We start from the raw sequence: 16,507 nt of genomic DNA, 5'->3' as shown, positions 1-16,507 counted from the left end.
AGTGGGAGCATGGCTCGCAGTGTGTTCAGAGCAGGAAGGCTTGGCCTTGTTCTTGGGCAGCTAGATCTGTTTTTTATTTTGAACCCTTATTCCTTCTGAGCCAGAGCCCACCTGGGATGTGTGGGGTCACTGTGATGGCTAGTACTCAGCCCTGCCCACGCAGCTACCTGGTCTGGGCTTCTCCATGGGGGCAGTATTGGTCAGACCTGTAGAAGGCTAGAGGACAGGATAGTACTGCTGCTTGTTCCTAAGGCTGCCACTCCCAAGAGTAAGGGTCAGAGTCCCCAGGAAGGAGCAATGTCTGGAGCAGGGTAGATGATGCCTCTGTCTTCCCCCTGCAGGAGGTTGCTGTGTTGGCCGCTGGCTCACTTTCTATTCACTTCAGCTGTCAGGAGGAGGCGTGGGGGTAAGGGGAGGACTGAGGGCCTTGTCCTTCCACGTGACCCCTCCCCCTGGCCTTTCAGTGGGCTCTTTGCTAACGAATTGCCAGCCTGCCCTCTTAGGGAACAGTGTCCCTCTGCCCACTCTCTTCCTTTTACAAAGGTCCTCCCACCTTTCTTGGTCCACCAGGAGGCGATCGAGAGCCTCCTCGCCTGACACGCCCATTTCCCCTTTCAGGTGCTTGGTTCTAATGGCAGCTACTACCAACTGCTCTGCTGATGCCAAGCTGGCAGAGGGCATAGATCCTCGAGGGGGTGCAGGGCCAACCAGACTCTGTATTTTGTGCCCAGCAGACTACATTCAGGGGCTCTGTGCCTCTCCAACCCTGCCCCCCTCCCCTGACTCCAGCCCCTTCGGTCTCGGATGGAGCCAGGTTACTACCTGGCAAGCCCCTGGAGTGCTGCATTTCGTCCAGGCCCCACAGGCCCTGCAGATTAATATTCTCCAGTTGCCAGTGCTTCCAGCTTGCGTGGGAACAATGCTGTGTGGCGGAGCCCGCCGGCCGTCCCGCTACCAGCATACCAATGTGGCCGTAGCTCTCACTGCAGCATCGGCCCTATCATCTCTGGGGCAGCTGTGCTGGAACCCTCCCGCCTGAGCCCATGCCCTCTCTGCAGGGCTCCTATAAGGGAAGCCAGCACCGCTAGTGGCAGTTCCATCTTGAGCAGGATTATGTGCTGGGAGCCAGGAGTGCTTGGACCCCTGCCCTTCCTCGGGCGGGCGGCCTGGCATCCGGCTTGCAGCCCTAGCACTGTCAGGAGTAGCAGGTTGTGGCCTGTCCACCTCTTGGCTCGGTGATCAGAGTGCCCCGGGCCAAACCAGCCTTGCCTAGAAACAGATAACTCTCCAGCCAGCTTGAGGCCTTGCTGAGCATTTCCAGGGCTGGGAAGACTCAAGGCTGGCTGCTGGCTTCTTGCTGCCATCCTGCTTTGCTCCCCGGGTAGTGTCAGCCACCTCCAGAAAGGCCCTTTGCAGTTTTCAAAGGTCCATCCTCCTGGTGTTGGGACAGGACGTGGGTTGGGAGGGAAAGTGGGTGAGTGCGTGAGTATGTGTGCCTGTGTGTAGCCCCACCCTTTTGGCCACAGCTGGCCACTCCTACAGATGTGGCTTTGGCCTCCTGGCCACAGAGTCGTCAGTGTGGCTGCGGGCAAACCACATAGGAATGTGCCAAGCAGGGCTTGGGGGGAGAAGGGGCTGGTGGGGTCTGAGAGAGACATTCTCCTCAGGCTTTACCTCCCCACCTCTACCTTCAGTAGGTCCCAGAGGCTGTGTTCAGGCATGAGAGTAGCATATCCATGGCCTTCAGCATGCCTAGCCCTTGCTTTGGTGACACTCTTTCAGTGCAGTCTCCCTGGAAAGACCGTGCTCATGGACTGTACAGGGTGTGGGAGCCTCTCTTAGCTCAGCCCTTCACTCCCTCTCTGCTCCCTCTCTACTCCTGATGAGGGGTAGTCGGGTTGGGGGGACTTGGGCAGAGGCCTGCTCATGAGAGCAAGAGACACTGGCAGCCGTCAGGATGTTGGGATCCTTTCTTCTCTGGGCTCAAGCTGGAGTGGCCCACCTTGCCACAGGAAAATCTAGGATCCTAGCTCCCTGTGGCCTCCGGGGCTGGAGTGAGAAAAGTGAGGGCTTGCTTTGGAGAAAGAAATGGAAAAGAAACAAGATGGGTTGTCCCTGCCTCTCTCACTTCCTCCTTCCCAGGCCTGTCTTCCCCTGCCTGCTGGCGTCAGAAGGCTTTGTAGGGTGTGGGCTGGGTTTGGGGCTCCATGCTGGTATGATGTTTGCCCAGTTGTCCTGGCAACCACTGGGCAATGGCGGGAAGTGACATTCAGTGACCAGAGGACAGTGTACAGGGATCAAGAGGTCGAGACCCATCCTTCCCCTTGGAACCTTTTGCCACTCCCTGGGTCCCCTCAGCCCATTGTCCACATGGGGGCCCGGACCCAAGGTCTTGGGACCCAGCAGGCCCCTCAACCCCTTTTCCCACTCCCAGTGGGTTGTCATTAGGACAGGAGTGCTGAGATCTCTGCCGCAGCTCCAGTCCCCTCTTGCTATTAGCCTTCTTCCTGTCTGATTCCCTTTCCTTTCCTGTCTCCTGCTCCCACCTCCTCTCTGCGCCTGCCCTCCCATTCATTCCCCCCTCCCCCTAGGCACAGCTGCTGTTTGGCTCACTCTATATATAGCGGCATTTTCGGGGTAATTACAATAAAACTGTTGAAAGGAGATAATCCAGCAAAGGAAGCAAGTCTGACTCCCAGCCCCCTCCTGTCCCTGGTTTGGTGCAGCCCTGCACCCCCTTTCTCTGAGGCCTCCCACCCCACCCCCCATTCCCTTACTCTCTCCTTCCGGCCCCTATCTGTCCTAGCGGGGCAGAGAAAAGGGGAGTAGGTAGGGATGTCCAGAGGGTCCCCAGAGACCTCTCCTGGGTTTACTGAGGGCCTTGGCTCCCAGCCCCATCAGTTTTAGAACGAACTTCTGTGCCTCAGTTTCTTTTCTGGTATAGGCTTCTTGACAGGGTGTGTGTGGTATTGAGAGGCTGGGGAGGAGTCACAGGAAGGGTAGTGGTTAAAAGCATAGGATTTGGATTCACATCGATCACCTGGCTGGCTGTCTTTGGTCACGTTACTTAAACCTCTCAAAACCTCAGTTTCCTCATAAGTAAAGTAATTCATGTAACATCCTCGGTGGCATTAACTATCAATGACGATAGTACATGCGTTTCATGCTTATGCACCTTTTCTTATTGAAGTCCGTGGCTTCAGTGTCGTTTAATTAAGATGGAATTTGACTTTCTCCTTTTCTCTGTTCTCTTTGGGTCTAGTAGTACTGCCTTGTGGCTCTCTGGACCCTAGACATGGCCTAGTGGGGTCTGGATTTGGGCCCCCTGAACCCTTCTTGTCTCTTTTCCCCACAGTGGAGGTGAAGCCAGTGCTGCCGGGAGCCATGCCCAGCTCCATGGGGGGCGGGGGTGGAGGCAGCCCCAGCCCCGTGGAGCTGCGGGGTGCTCTAGCAGGTTCTGTGGACCCCGTGCTGCGGGAGCAGCAACTGCAGCAGGAGCTCCTGGCACTCAAGCAACAGCAGCAGCTGCAGAAGCAGCTCTTGTTCGCCGAGTTCCAGAAGCAGCATGACCACCTGACAAGGCAGCATGAGGTCCAGCTGCAGAAGCACCTCAAGGTGAGCGAGGGGGGCGTGGGGGGGCCACCCAGACCTCTGACCCCTGCCCGGACCTGGCTCACCCCGCCTCCCCCCCCGCCCCCCACCCCACCCCGTGCCTCTGCAGCAGCAGCAGGAGATGCTGGCAGCCAAGAGGCAGCAGGAGCTGGAGCAGCAGCGGCAGCGGGAGCAGCAGCGACAGGAGGAGCTGGAGAAGCAGCGGCTGGAGCAGCAGCTGCTTATCCTGAGAAACAAGGAGAAGAGCAAAGAGAGTAAGGCCAGGGGCCTCCTAGGGCCATCCAGGACTTCTGCCCTCACCAACCCCCAGCTGTGGGGTCCTGGCCCCAAGCATCCAAGTCAGCTGTACCCTGTCCCACAGGTGCCATCGCCAGCACTGAGGTGAAGCTGAGGCTCCAGGAATTCCTCCTGTCAAAGTCAAAGGAGCCCACGCCAGGCGGCCTCAACCATTCCCTCCCACAGCATCCCAAATGCTGGTAATAACCCTTGGCAGGCATGGGTCACAGAGGTGCGCTGCTCAAGGGCTGCCTGGCTGCAGGCTGGCAAGGGGCTCCTAGCCTGAAGCCATATATAGGTCCTGCAGTCTCTCCTAAGAGAGGAGGCTCCCACCCCGGGTTTCATTCCTTGCTTCCCTTCCCAGGATCCAGTTCCTATCCCTGCATGCAGGGGATATTTCATAAATGTAGACTGCTAGGTGGCAAGTCCAGCTGACTGGGTGATAACATAGATCTGTCTTCATCCTGTCCCCCCATCCCCAGGGGAGCCCACCATGCTTCTTTGGACCAGAGTTCCCCTCCCCAGAGTGGCCCCCCTGGGACACCTCCCTCCTACAAACTGCCTTTGCTTGGGCCCTATGATAGCCGCGATGACTTCCCTCTCCGCAAAACAGGTGAGTGCCCAGCCTGACTTCCCAGAATATGGCTCCTAGAGGGAGTGTGGAGGGGCTGGGCAGCGGGTGTGTGCCTGTTTGCTTGAATGTGGCTGAGCCCAAGCTCCTTTTTCCCTAGCCTCTGAACCCAACTTGAAAGTACGTTCAAGGCTAAAGCAGAAGGTGGCCGAGCGGAGAAGCAGCCCACTCCTGCGTCGCAAAGATGGGACCGTCATTAGCACCTTTAAGAAGAGAGCTGTTGAGATCACAGGTGCCGGGCCTGGGGGTAAGGGCTCTTCTCCTGTCCCTATTCTGAGGGCCTGGGAGCAGAGGTGGCTCCAAGCAGGCCCAGGTGACAGCCACTTTTCCCATAGTGTCGTCAGTGTGTAACAGCGCACCAGGCTCTGGCCCCAGTTCTCCCAACAGCTCTCACAGCACCATCGCCGAGAATGGCTTTACTGGCTCAGTTCCCAACATCCCCACCGAGGTACAGTCCTGCCAGGGTGGGGCGGGTGGGTCAGAGCTGCTTGTTTTCCTTTGGAAGGAGGAGGGCAGCTCCTTCCAGTCTGCCTCACTGAGAGTGCCCAGCAGGGACCTCTCTGCCCAAGCGGACAGGCTAGAGGGACCTATTGCCCTGAAGTGGGATATGCCCCATGGGCCCCTGAAGGGCTTTGACTTCAGTACCCCTAAGGTGGGGCTTGGTGTGGGGAGCGGGGCACCATTCAGAGCCCTTGGTCTCGGCCCCAGGTGGCCTCCCTTTATCTGCACTCATGCCCGTCTCTCTCGACTGCTTCCCAGATGCTCCCCCAGCACCGGGCCCTCCCTCTGGACAGTTCCCCCAACCAGTTCAGCCTCTACACGTCACCCTCTCTGCCCAACATCTCCTTAGGGCTACAGGCCACAGTCACTGTCACCAACTCGCACCTCACTGTAAGTATGGGCACACACCCCATCCTTCTCTGGTGTTGAGTACTTTGGTCTCGGATGCCCCCAGCTGGGGCTTTTGTCCTCCTAAGGCTCTGAGGGAGATCAGATGGCTGTGGAGTGGAGCGGGGTGGGCAGAGCATAGGTGAGGGATGCTGGTTCAAAGTCGGCAGGACCAAGGGCCGTATAAGCCCCTCCCTCATCTCCGTCTCCCATCCCTATCCACAGGCCTCCCCGAAGCTGTCGACACAGCAGGAGGCCGAGAGGCAGGCCCTCCAGTCCCTGAGGCAGGGTGGCGCACTGACGGGCAAGTTCATGAGCACATCCTCCATTCCTGGCTGCCTGCTGGGCGTGGCGCTGGAGGGCGACACGAGCCCCCATGGGCACGCCTCCCTGCTGCAGCACGTGCTGCTACTGGAGCAGGCCCGCCAGCAGAGCACCCTCATCGCTGGTGAGTGCGCAGGCGACAGTGCAAACTAAGCAGGGTCAGGCCCACCTCCTGGGGCTGAAGGGAGGACCATTAGGGAGAAGCAGCCAGGGATGCTCTCTAGCCACGTCACAGCTCCCCTCAATGGCATCGTTGATTTCTTCCACAATCTGCAGACTTGCTGAGTACCAGCAACTTGCCTGGCACTGTTCTGGGTAACATTTGCTGCCCCGGTGGAGCTCCTGTTCCAGAACAATGCTGTCCAGTAGACACATAACATGAGCCACATATGTAATCTAAAGTCTAATAGTAACTACATTAAAAATCTAAAAAGGAACAGGTGAAGTTAATTTTAATAATGGACATATAACTCAGTATATCTAGATTATTTCAACATATTAATATAAAGTTATCAATGAGATATTTTACTTTGGTTCATACTGTCTTTGAAATCCAGTGTGTATTTCACGTATAGAGCAATTTCAATTTATTTATTTTTATTTTTTATTTTTTTATGGTAGAAAAGAAAAGATTTATTAGAAAGGAAAGTACACTTCCAGAAGTGGAAGTGGGCCTGAGCAAGAGAAGCGTGGCTCAAAAGGCCAGAGCAGTTTCAGTGTAGACAGGCCACATTCCAAGTGCTCGGTAGTCTTTCCTGTGTGGCTGGTAGCTGTGGGGTTGGACAGCACCGCTTTGGACAGTCAGCCCTTAAGTAGCCAGTGACATCAGAAAGGTTCTGCTTAAAGACACATGATCCTGGCCCCAGGCTTTTCAGCCCAGTGGGATCCATGTCCATGATCAGGGAGGTCTTGTCGCAGTTGGGGAGAACTAGTCATTGTCCACTCTCATGGGGGCTCAAGACTCTATGTGTAACCATAAGCAACTTAAAGGGAAAGAATGGAGAATCCAGGAAGGCTTGCTGGAGGTGGTGGCTCTGAGTGGGGAGGAGGAAGAATCAGGCTCAGGTTTGGGGTCAGGGTGCTCCAGATCCCTCCAAGGTTTTTCCCGAGTATGTAAGTGGCAGTGTTTGAGGAGGGGGAGAGTCCCCAGGTAGGATGGGAGGCCTGGTGCCCTGACAATGATGGTTACTCTCCTGTCTCCACCGCACAGTGCCACTCCATGGGCAGTCCCCCCTGGTGACGGGTGAACGGCTAGCCACCAGTATGCGGACAGTGAGCAAGCTCCCGAGGCACCGGCCCCTTAGCCGCACTCAGTCCTCACCACTACCCCAGAGCCCCCAGGCCTTGCAGCAGCTGGTTATGCAGCAGCAGCACCAGCAGTTCCTAGAGAAGCAGAAGCAGCAGCAGCTGCAGCTGGGCAAGGTGAGGCGGGAGAAGGAAATGTGCAGGGCTGTGTTGGGAGCAGGGCCAGCCGGCAGGAAGGGAGTGGGGCTGATACCCTAGGCCACTCTGTGCCACATGTGCTCCCTTGCCTTTTTCTGATTCACATAGAAGCTCTGTATAGGCTGGAAGAGGGGAAGGCCGTGGAGCTGCACCCCACTGCTCCCCCTCCCAGCTGATGCACTCATTCTGCTGTGCTTCCAGATCCTCACTAAGACTGGGGAGCTGCCACGACAGCCCACCACCCACCCAGAGGAGACAGAAGAGGAGTTGACAGAGCAGCAGGAGGCCTTGCTGGGGGAGGGAGCCCTGACCATACCCCGAGAAGGCTCCACAGAAAGTGAGAGCACGCAGGAAGACCTAGAGGAGGAAGAAGGGGAGGAGGAAGAAGAGGAGGAGGAGGAGGAGGACTGCATCCAGGTCAAGGATGAGGAGGGCGAGAGTGGCGCTGAGGAGGGGCCAGACTTGGAGGAGTCCAGTACTGGTTACAAAAAGGTGCTCCCTCCCAGCCCTTGATCATCACCCGCTGTCCTCCCCGCTCCACCTTTGCCTCTCTTGGGAAGTGCAGGGCAGCTTTCTGAAGAGCAAAAGGGGAGTAGGAAAGAGACAGGGGGCTGTGGAAGGGATGGAGCTGTTTGCATTGGCCTCAGAACTGTCAATCAACCCCAGTCTGCCAACTTCTTTCTATGTCTGTGACTGCCCCCGCCTACTGCTTATGTGTACATGACTGTGTGTATCCGCATTTTTGCCTGCATAGGGCTGGTTGTGCGTCCGTCTCTGTGCGTGCATGTACGTGTATGTACACACACGCCCCCACTGTTACTACAGTCTGCCCTGCGCCTAGCACGCACTCCATTCATTGCGGACATAGCTGAGCCCTCCGGGCCTGACTCATCCCGCCCCCTCCCACACCCCCATCCTTCTTACCTCAGTGCTACTCTGGCATGACTCATCACTGTCCCCCCATTCCTCCCCATCTCCTCGGAGATGGAGACAGTGAATGCTGGAGTGTCTCCTGTCCCTGGCGGCAGGAGGTAGGGAAGGAGGAAGTTTAGAAGGGCTGGATTAGGGCCCCCCTGAAGGCCCTAGGGCACCTGTCCTCACTTCCATTTCAGGCTAAGCATCACTTATCCTCCCTCTCTTCTTTCCAGGTGTTTTCAGATGCCCAGCAGCTGCAGCCACTGCAGGTGTATCAGGCTCCTCTCAGCCTGTCCACTGTGCCCCACCAGGCCCTGGGCCGAACCCAGTCCTCACCAGCTGCTCCTGGGGGCATGAAGAGCCCCCCAGACCAGCCCACCAAGCACCTCTTCACCACAGGTAAGCCCCACCACTGCTGGCTGTTCTTCCACGTGCCAGGGGCCTGTGCAAGGCATCCAACATGGGGCCCGTTGTGAAGAGATATAGCTCCTGCCCTGAAAGCATTGCCTGGGCCCCTCAGAGTGCCCTGTAGGGAGGGAAACCAGGCCTTTGTTCTCTCCCTATGCACCACAGCCAGCTGTGGCAGTGGTGGCAGCCTCCGCCCCACTGGGAGGGTGGTAAATGCCCTGTCCCTACCCACCGCAGCAGTATCTACCTCTACCTGCCACTGCTGAGAGACCTCGTGATTTTGTGCCATCACAACACAAGCCCTCCAGCGGGTAGAGAAAGCCTGCTGTCTCAGTTGGGTCCTCCCCTTCTAGCTTCCCTTCCTTGTCCCTGTGAGATCGAGAGTGAGGCTTCTGTCTATTTCAGAAAGCTCTTCCACTTGAAGCTGGGCTCGGAGAGGGCACAGATGGCTGAGGATGGTCCTGTGTCACCAGTGGGGGGTGGGGGTGGAGGAAGCTGCATACGGGTATGAGAGGAGCAGAGAAAAGGAGGACGTGTGTGCAGGGTTACAGTGTTGGAGGCACAGTGGGCAGCCCGGTTGAGGCTTGGTGAGCAGGGAGGCTTTGTATAGGAGTAATGGAAGAAAGGAATTTCAGGAATGGAGAAGAGGGGCAGGTGTGTGAGAAGGTGGCTGGGGTGGCCATGAGGAGATACTTGGACTGCCTTGGGCTTGGGAGAGCTCTGTGAGCTCTGCTGAGAATGGCAATTGGCCAGGCTGTGACATGGCCCAGAGCAGTGCTGGCTGACGTGTATCTCCGGCCCAGGTGTGGTTTATGACACGTTCATGCTGAAGCACCAGTGCATGTGTGGGAATACACACGTGCACCCCGAGCATGCTGGCCGGATCCAGAGCATCTGGTCCCGGCTGCAGGAAACAGGACTGCTCAGCAAGTGTGAGGTAAGGGAGCCTCTCCTTCCTCTAGCCCCCAATTCAGATCCAGTGAATGCCTTTATATCTCCCCTATTGATGAGGCCTCTCTGCATGTCTTCCTCATCTGTTCAACCCCTGACCTCAGGGCCAGTCCCCCCAGCTGCCTCCAGGTTCCATCCCTTGCAGCCTGTTTTCCCTGATGGTCCCCAGATAAGTGGGGTCCTGGACTGGGGTCCCTGGGGGGCCAGGGTATTACTTTCTTAAAAACCCGTACATCTCCTGAGGGGGACAGACATCCCCAGAAGTGGCTCCATTGTGCCCCAGACCGGTACAGCGGGTCTAGGCATCAGAGCTGGGCATTCAGTGCCATTCCTCTCCTCCTGCTCTCCTCTGCCAGCGGATCCGGGGTCGCAAAGCCACACTAGATGAAATTCAGACGGTGCACTCCGAATACCACACCCTGCTCTATGGGACCAGCCCCCTCAACCGACAGAAGCTGGACAGCAAGAAGTTGCTTGGTGAGCCGCAGGCTGATGGGCAGGGTGTGAGCCAGGCTTATCTATTGCTAGGATGGCATAGGGAGCTGTCAGGAAGACTGCCTGGCCAGGGCAAACAAGTGAGCCCCGATGAGCGCAGGTTATTCCCTTGGCAGAAGTGGCACAGTGCCACATGGCGCACCTCCAGGGGGCGCCATTCACATAGAATGTGCATGATCAGAGCATGCTGGTAGGGTGCATTGCAGGGTGGAAGGTGACAGGCAGGATTCATGATGGGGGCGTGCTTTGCTCTCCTACCTAACGATCATGCCCTCTTCTCCCTGCTATCTGCCCCAGAGGTAGGATGTCCCCCAAGAACAGGGGGCAGACATCTCCCAACTGGCGTGGGCTGCAGGGGCCCATCCTGAGCTTGGGTCTGGTCTTCTTTTATTGTGACTGAGCCCACTGCCCTCTGCAGACCCCAACCTGCAGTCCTGGCCGTTGAAGCAGTTTCCAGAGTAGCTCTGTTTCTCTTCCCTGCAGGCCCCATCAGCCAGAAGATGTACGCCATGCTGCCTTGTGGGGGCATCGGGGTGAGTGGGGCATCTGCCAGTGGGGGTGGCTCTCCTAGCCCTGGCCCCTCCTTTCCTTACCATGGCTGCTGGCCGACTGTCTAGGTGCCCATCCCCATTCTTGCCCTCCCCCTGCAGGGGGCACGCTGAAGCCTGCTCTCCTGCCCCTGCAGGTAGACAGTGACACTGTATGGAATGAGATGCACTCTTCCAGTGCTGTGCGCATGGCGGTGGGCTGCCTGGTGGAGCTGGCTTTCAAGGTGGCGGCCGGAGAACTCAAGGTGAGTGTATGGGGAGGGTGCCTCAGCACTGCTTGGCTTGGAGTGGAGGATGGTGTAGCCTTGGCTATCCTTTCAGTAAGGCATGGTCCTTTCAACCTCAACTCTTTCAGGTGTCAAAGTAGGGAAGAGGTGACAGTTCCAAGGCCAGCTTGGGGAAGTAGGGTAAAGAGGGACCGACAAGATGGCACTAATATCTGGTGCTTTCATGGGTATCTTAAGGCCAGGAATGGGTCTACATGCCTGCCCTCGTGGCCTATAGCTGGCATTCCTATATGTTTGCAGGATATATATTTCTGATGTTTTTTTCCCTGCTTGGCTTATGCTTTTCCTTATGTCCACATGTCCATGGCCACGTTGCCTGCTGGTCTCTCTCTCGTCTCCGTCCCTCTGTCTGCACCTCTTCAGAATGGATTTGCCATCATCCGGCCCCCAGGACATCACGCTGAGGAATCCACAGCCATGTGAGTGCCATTCCAGCCTTGCCCTACTACAGCTGCCCTCACCCCTTCTCCCTCTCAGCAAGGTAATGCGTGTTATCTTTTGCTCATGTTATCTTTTGCTGACCTCCTTGCCCTTTTCTCCCCCTTCTCTCCAGGGGATTCTGCTTCTTCAACTCCGTAGCCATCACAACCAAACTCCTGCAGCAGAAGCTGAACGTGGGCAAGGTTCTTATTGTGGATTGGGTAAGTGGTGGGGTGCTGGGGCCAGAGTTAGCCTTCAGAAAGCCCCCATCCCACCTTGCCCCCTTTTCCTCAGGTGCCCAAGCTGGAGCTGGGCCTGACAGCTTACCTTACTTACATCCTCCTGCTGGAGCATTAGTCCAGCTTTTCATTCCCATGGGGCTCCCTCCTCACTGGGAAAGACTCAAAAGTGGTTTCAGTCCCTGGCCCATGTTACAGCCTCAAGCAACTGAGGGGACTTCCTGCCTTGAACGATAGAGACTGCTACTACAATCACTAGAGCTAGTCTTGATGGGGGGACACGTGATGCTACTAATGGCCCCCTACCATAAGAAGAATTAGGATGTCTGTTTCTGTAAGTGGAGACACAGAGCTATTGGGTGACTTACTATGCCAGGGTTGCTTAGCTTGGGAAACATCCCAAGTGTCAGGGCCAAAAGGCACTGGGTTTCAGATCAGGCCTTTTGGCCCCGACACTTTTGCTCTTGCTTCTATGCAGTGCTTCTCAAACCCTGCCCTTCTTGGCAGAAGGCACCCACCACTCCCTGTGAGCCAGGGAAGTAGCCAGGAGCAATCCTCATCAAGGATGAAATCTCTTTGAAACCCAACTTTGGCTTAAAAATTCATGTTGATATTGGAGTTTTCTTCAGACTGTATCTGTCTTCAGTTCTGTACTAGCCTTGACGTTGCCCTCCACACTGTGGAGTTGATTGGGCTCTGGGGGAGCCTCCTGAGTGGCACCATGTCTCGGCGCACAGACCCTGGTTAGAGAAGTGGGGCAATACTGTTGTGAGTAGAACACAGATGCCCTGTAGTTAATGGTGGGCTATACCCCCAGAGCTCACCATAGGGTAGGGGTGGAGGACAAGTGGAATTTTTTGACCTTTGAGCCAGAACCTGGACTACTTTTCTGATACTTCCACTCCTCCCCACTAGGATATTCACCATGGCAATGGAACCCAGCAGGCGTTCTACAATGACCCCTCCGTGCTCTACATCTCCCTGCATCGCTATGACAATGGGAACTTCTTTCCAGGCTCTGGGGCTCCTGAAGAGGTACAGCTCCTGAGCTCAAACACAGGGCCCCTCAGGGTGGTGGCAGAATGGGACCTGACAGGGAGTCCTGAAGTCCCGCGGTGGTGCTGGTACCTGGGGAGCCTGGGTTCCTAGTGGGAGGACCATGTCGGCCAACTGCCCCTCCATGCAGAGCACAGGTCAGTGGAGTGAGGGCTGGAGACAGGGCTGAGGGTGGGAGCAATGTCTGGGATCCTCATGCAGTAAGAATAATCTCTTCCCCACCATGCTACCAGGTTGGCGGAGGGCCAGGCATGGGGTACAATGTGAATGTGGCATGGACGGGAGGTGTAGACCCTCCCATCGGAGACGTGGAGTACCTAACGGCCTTCAGGTGGGGACTGAGAAGGGCCAAGGGGGTGCGGGTGGGAGCCCCCAGCTCCTGACATGGAGAGGTAGTTCTGTGTGGGTGGAGGGGGTTGTATTAGGGGGTGGCCCAGCCTCCCGCCAGGGTCAGCTTGAGCCTCCTTTTACAGGACAGTGGTGATGCCCATTGCCCACGAGTTCTCACCTGATGTGGTCCTAGTCTCCGCTGGGTTTGATGCTGTTGAGGGACATCTGTCTCCGCTGGGTGGCTACTCTGTCACCGCCAGATGTGAGCTTGCTGGGGGATCGAGGGAGGTTGTGGGACCGTCAGGATGGGGTTGAGTGGGGGTGTGGAGTGGGAATAGACAGACATTGTAGAGTTGGGAGGGGGAGAGCTGGGGCAGGTCCAAGACTTGGGATCATCCTGGCAGCGTCCTCCCCCGTCTCCCTCTGCCAGCCCTGGCCTTGAGGGGCAAGTGGGGAGGGGAGGGCGGTAGCAGAGGGTGTATCTCCTACTAGAGTCCTAGGGATGGAGCTTGTTGATCCCTCGTTTCAGTGGTAGTCCTTCTAAGACGTGTAATTGGATTTTTCTTAGCCGGTCTGTTGTTTTGTCTTTAATGGAGCATTTAGTCCATTGACATTAAATTTCATTATGGATATATATTTGGGTTTAAATCTACCATCTTATTTTGTCCTATTTGTCACACCTCTTCTTTTTCCTTTCTTACCTTCTCTTAAATTGATTTTTTAAAAGCCATTTTATTTTCCTTCACACATTCCTAAAGGTTTTGGCCACTTGACCAGGCAGCTTATGACACTGGCAGGGGGCCGGGTGGTGCTGGCCCTGGAGGGAGGCCATGACTTGACCGCCATCTGTGATGCCTCTGAGGCCTGCGTCTCAGCTCTGCTCAGTGTGGAGGTGAGGGGTGCAGGGAGGAAGCTGGAGGATGTGGGCCAGTATGTCAGGGGCTGAGGGGCCCAGAGGTGCCCAGAGGTGCCCAGAGGTGCCCAGAGGAGGAGGGCCTCTTCCTAGGTTAAGCAACACTGAAGGCCCTTGGGAAAGTTTTCCTGGGTCCCTAGGACACCTAGTAGCCAGGGAGGGCTTTCTGAATAGGGGTTCCTCCTGCTTTGAGGTCTGAGGCTGAATGGGAGTGGTTGGGGGGAGCAGGCATTACTACCCCATCCCTACTCTAAACCTTTTTTTCTTTCCCATGACCAGCTACAGCCCTTGGATGAGACAGTCTTACAGCAAAAACCCAACATCAATGCAGTGGCCACGCTAGAGAAAGTCATCGAGATCCAGAGTGTGTGGGGACAGGCGGAGGGGCTCAGAGTTTGCCAAGGGGGTGGAGCTTATGGGTACTCCAGGGCTGGGGATGTACTGTACATATGGGAATTTCTGCCCTAACCCCCTGCCTGCCTCTCATCCACAGGCAAACACTGGAGCTGTGTGCAGAGGTTTGCCTCTGGTCTGGGCCGTTCACTGCGGGAGGCCCAGGCAGGTGAGACAGAGGAGGCCGAGACTGTGAGCGCCATGGCCTTGCTGTCAGTGGGGGCTGAGCAGGCCCAGGCTGCTGCAGCTCGGGAGCAGAGCCCCAGGTGAGGGTTCCCTCCGCCCCATCTCCGCTCTTGTCTAAGCTGGTGCCACCCCCCTTCCCCCCCCCCGCCCCCCACTCAGTATCTCTCCCTGTGCTTGTCCCCACAGGCCAGCAGAGGAGCCTATGGAGCAGGAGCCTGCCCTGTGATGCCCTGGCCCCCCCGTCCCTCTGGGGTTCATCATTGTGATTTTGTTTATTTTTTCTATTAAAAACAAAAAGTCACACATTCAACAACGTGTGCCGTGTGGGTCTCTCAGCCTTGCCCCTCCTGCTCCTCTAAGCTGCCTCAGGCTCCCTCCCTTGTGGCCCACATCTCAGCTCTAGAAGTTTGCTTCCTCTGTAGGGCTTGGGGGAGCCCTTTCTGGCCCTTCCTTCACATTGTATCTCACCCACTTTCCCACATTCTGTCCTTTTCCCCTTTGGAGCCTGGGCCAGCTCAAGGTGGGCATGGGGGCCCAAAAAGTCCCTTATGGTTCTGGAGTCTCCCTGAGTGAGGAGGGAACAGGAAGTTTGGTGCCTTGGCTTCAGTTGAGTTGGGGGGAAATGCCTTAATTTCACCCTCCTCCCCTCTCTCGCCTTGGAAGATTCTAGAGGGTCTCTCTACAGTCTAAGATGTAGAGTGGAGGGGAGGTGGGCTCCTGCCCAGTGATTCTCCACCCTTTCAAAACTCCTCTGTTGTCTTCACCATCTCTGCACAGACTTTTTTTTTTCTCCCAGCATCAGCACCAAGGGGAAGGCTTGTACCCTAAGATGTGGGTCCTGAGGTCTGTAGGCAAAGCTGTCTTCTTTATACTCCTCAGGGTCTATTTCCCCTTCCAGGGGCTGGAGAGGGTGGAGAGGGATGGGGCTGGGCTCCTTGGTTCTGATGGGTCTAGAGGAGCTGCAGATCCAGGCCTGCTTCCTACCTTACTCTGTTGGCCTCCCTGCCCCTCTGCTGGCACTGCCTTGGGCTGGGGGAAAAGGTGGTTTCTGTAGGGGGTGCTTCAGGCAAGCTGTTCAAGACCATTGTTCAGGACCATTCCCCAGTTATCCAGCATGCTGCAAGTAGAAGGGTCAGTGGCCCACCTCCCTCCTGAGGCCCTTCGCATTGAAGCCTGGGGATGGCGAGAGTGGGGGCTCCAGAAGGGGCAGGGCCAAAACCTAGAAACCCAAGGAGCTGGAGCTTCCTTTCCTCTTGGCTTCCTTTGCAGGCCACCAGCCCAAGGGAGCTAAGGCCAGGAGGGGTTGCTGCCCTTTCTCTTCCCCAGGAGCCCAGCCTAGCGTTGTTTTCAGGGATGGGGGCCCACAGGGCTTCTAGGGAATGCTGTCCAGCCTGTGGGAAACCAAAGATGGGAAGTGGCTCCTGGGAGGCTGAGTCTTCCTCCCTCCTCCTTCCCAACACCACACTTTCTTTTCCTTCTATCCCCAAGGGCCCCACCAATCTGTTTACATATTTATTATCCTAATAGGGGCCTGAGCAGGGTTGAGGGAGCCAGGGAAGGGGCAGGAGTCCCACCACCATCAGTTCATTGTGTGCTTGTGTCTTTTGTGTTGTTAGTGTTTTATAACCTCCTGGGGGATGGGGATGGGGCTAGGGCTAGGCTCAGTGTGCGAGGCCTCCCCGTGCTGAGTCCAAGCTCTGGTCCCCTTATCTTCCCTTTCCCCATGACTGGTCTGATTCTCATGTAAACTCACTTCTTGCTTTGTCTCCCTAGATATGGTTTTGAGTTAAGTATTTTGTAACCCGTTACACTATGTGTCCTTGTATAAATAAACTTGTTTCTGGCAGTGCCTTCTGGGGCCGGTGTGTGTGTTCTCTGGGCTCCCAAATGGAGTAAAGGTTCTTATTCCCCATCCTGGCTCAAAAACCTGCTCTCTTTCTCTTCAGCTCCTGGACTAGCCAATTTAGGAGTCAGGAGGCTGGGATCTCTTTCCAATAGGTTAAACACTGGATGTAGCCATAGCACTTTATGAGACCTCTCACCCAACCTAGGTGGTGATGGTACCTAGGGCTGAAGGTCTCAACTGAGTTTACAGACTTCTCCCTTCTTTTTGACAGGGTTGGAGGGAGCGGAGAACAAGCAGCCTGGCCAGGGTTCTACTTGCGCACATGCAGGCAAGTTCAGCGGAGATG

The 16,507-nt window shown here is 56.2% G+C and overlaps 1 protein-coding gene across 7 annotated transcripts in view; it reads left to right on the top strand.

The window, feature by feature from the left end:
• Positions 1–16,166, top strand: part of HDAC5 (histone deacetylase 5) — a 35,454-nt gene extending 19,288 nt beyond the window's left edge. For 6 of the 7 annotated variants that reach the window (XM_016139683.2, XM_016139680.2, XM_016139677.2 and 3 more), the window contains 24 exons: positions 3,356–3,615; positions 3,722–3,866; positions 3,974–4,088; positions 4,371–4,501; positions 4,620–4,766; positions 4,855–4,967; positions 5,279–5,410; positions 5,633–5,855; positions 6,942–7,153; positions 7,376–7,666; positions 8,323–8,488; positions 9,301–9,434; positions 9,805–9,925; positions 10,427–10,476; positions 10,629–10,736; positions 11,142–11,197; positions 11,332–11,419; positions 12,353–12,472; positions 12,727–12,824; positions 12,967–13,085; positions 13,582–13,715; positions 14,016–14,100; positions 14,230–14,395; positions 14,502–16,166. In XM_016139683.2, coding sequence (XP_015995169.1) covers positions 3,356–3,615; positions 3,722–3,866; positions 3,974–4,088; positions 4,371–4,501; positions 4,620–4,766; positions 4,855–4,967; positions 5,279–5,410; positions 5,633–5,855; positions 6,942–7,153; positions 7,376–7,666; positions 8,323–8,488; positions 9,301–9,434; positions 9,805–9,925; positions 10,427–10,476; positions 10,629–10,736; positions 11,142–11,197; positions 11,332–11,419; positions 12,353–12,472; positions 12,727–12,824; positions 12,967–13,085; positions 13,582–13,715; positions 14,016–14,100; positions 14,230–14,395; positions 14,502–14,541 — 3,254 coding nt within the window. In that variant the 3' untranslated portion in view covers positions 14,542–16,166. The remainder of the gene's footprint in view (positions 1–3,355; positions 3,616–3,721; positions 3,867–3,973; positions 4,089–4,370; positions 4,502–4,619; positions 4,767–4,854; positions 4,968–5,278; positions 5,411–5,632; positions 5,856–6,941; positions 7,154–7,375; positions 7,667–8,322; positions 8,489–9,300; positions 9,435–9,804; positions 9,926–10,426; positions 10,477–10,628; positions 10,737–11,141; positions 11,198–11,331; positions 11,420–12,352; positions 12,473–12,726; positions 12,825–12,966; positions 13,086–13,581; positions 13,716–14,015; positions 14,101–14,229; positions 14,396–14,501) is intronic. The other variant, XM_016139676.2, reaches the window with a different exon arrangement.
• Positions 16,167–16,507: the final 341 nt, after the last annotated feature.

This window comes from Rousettus aegyptiacus, unplaced genomic scaffold, assembly GCF_014176215.1.
Source record: "Rousettus aegyptiacus isolate mRouAeg1 unplaced genomic scaffold, mRouAeg1.p scaffold_m13_p_6, whole genome shotgun sequence".
Lineage (NCBI taxonomy): Eukaryota > Metazoa > Chordata > Mammalia > Chiroptera > Pteropodidae > Rousettus > Rousettus aegyptiacus.
Note: the sequence above shows the minus strand (reverse complement) of the source record. Positions and strands in the feature narration are given on the sequence as shown.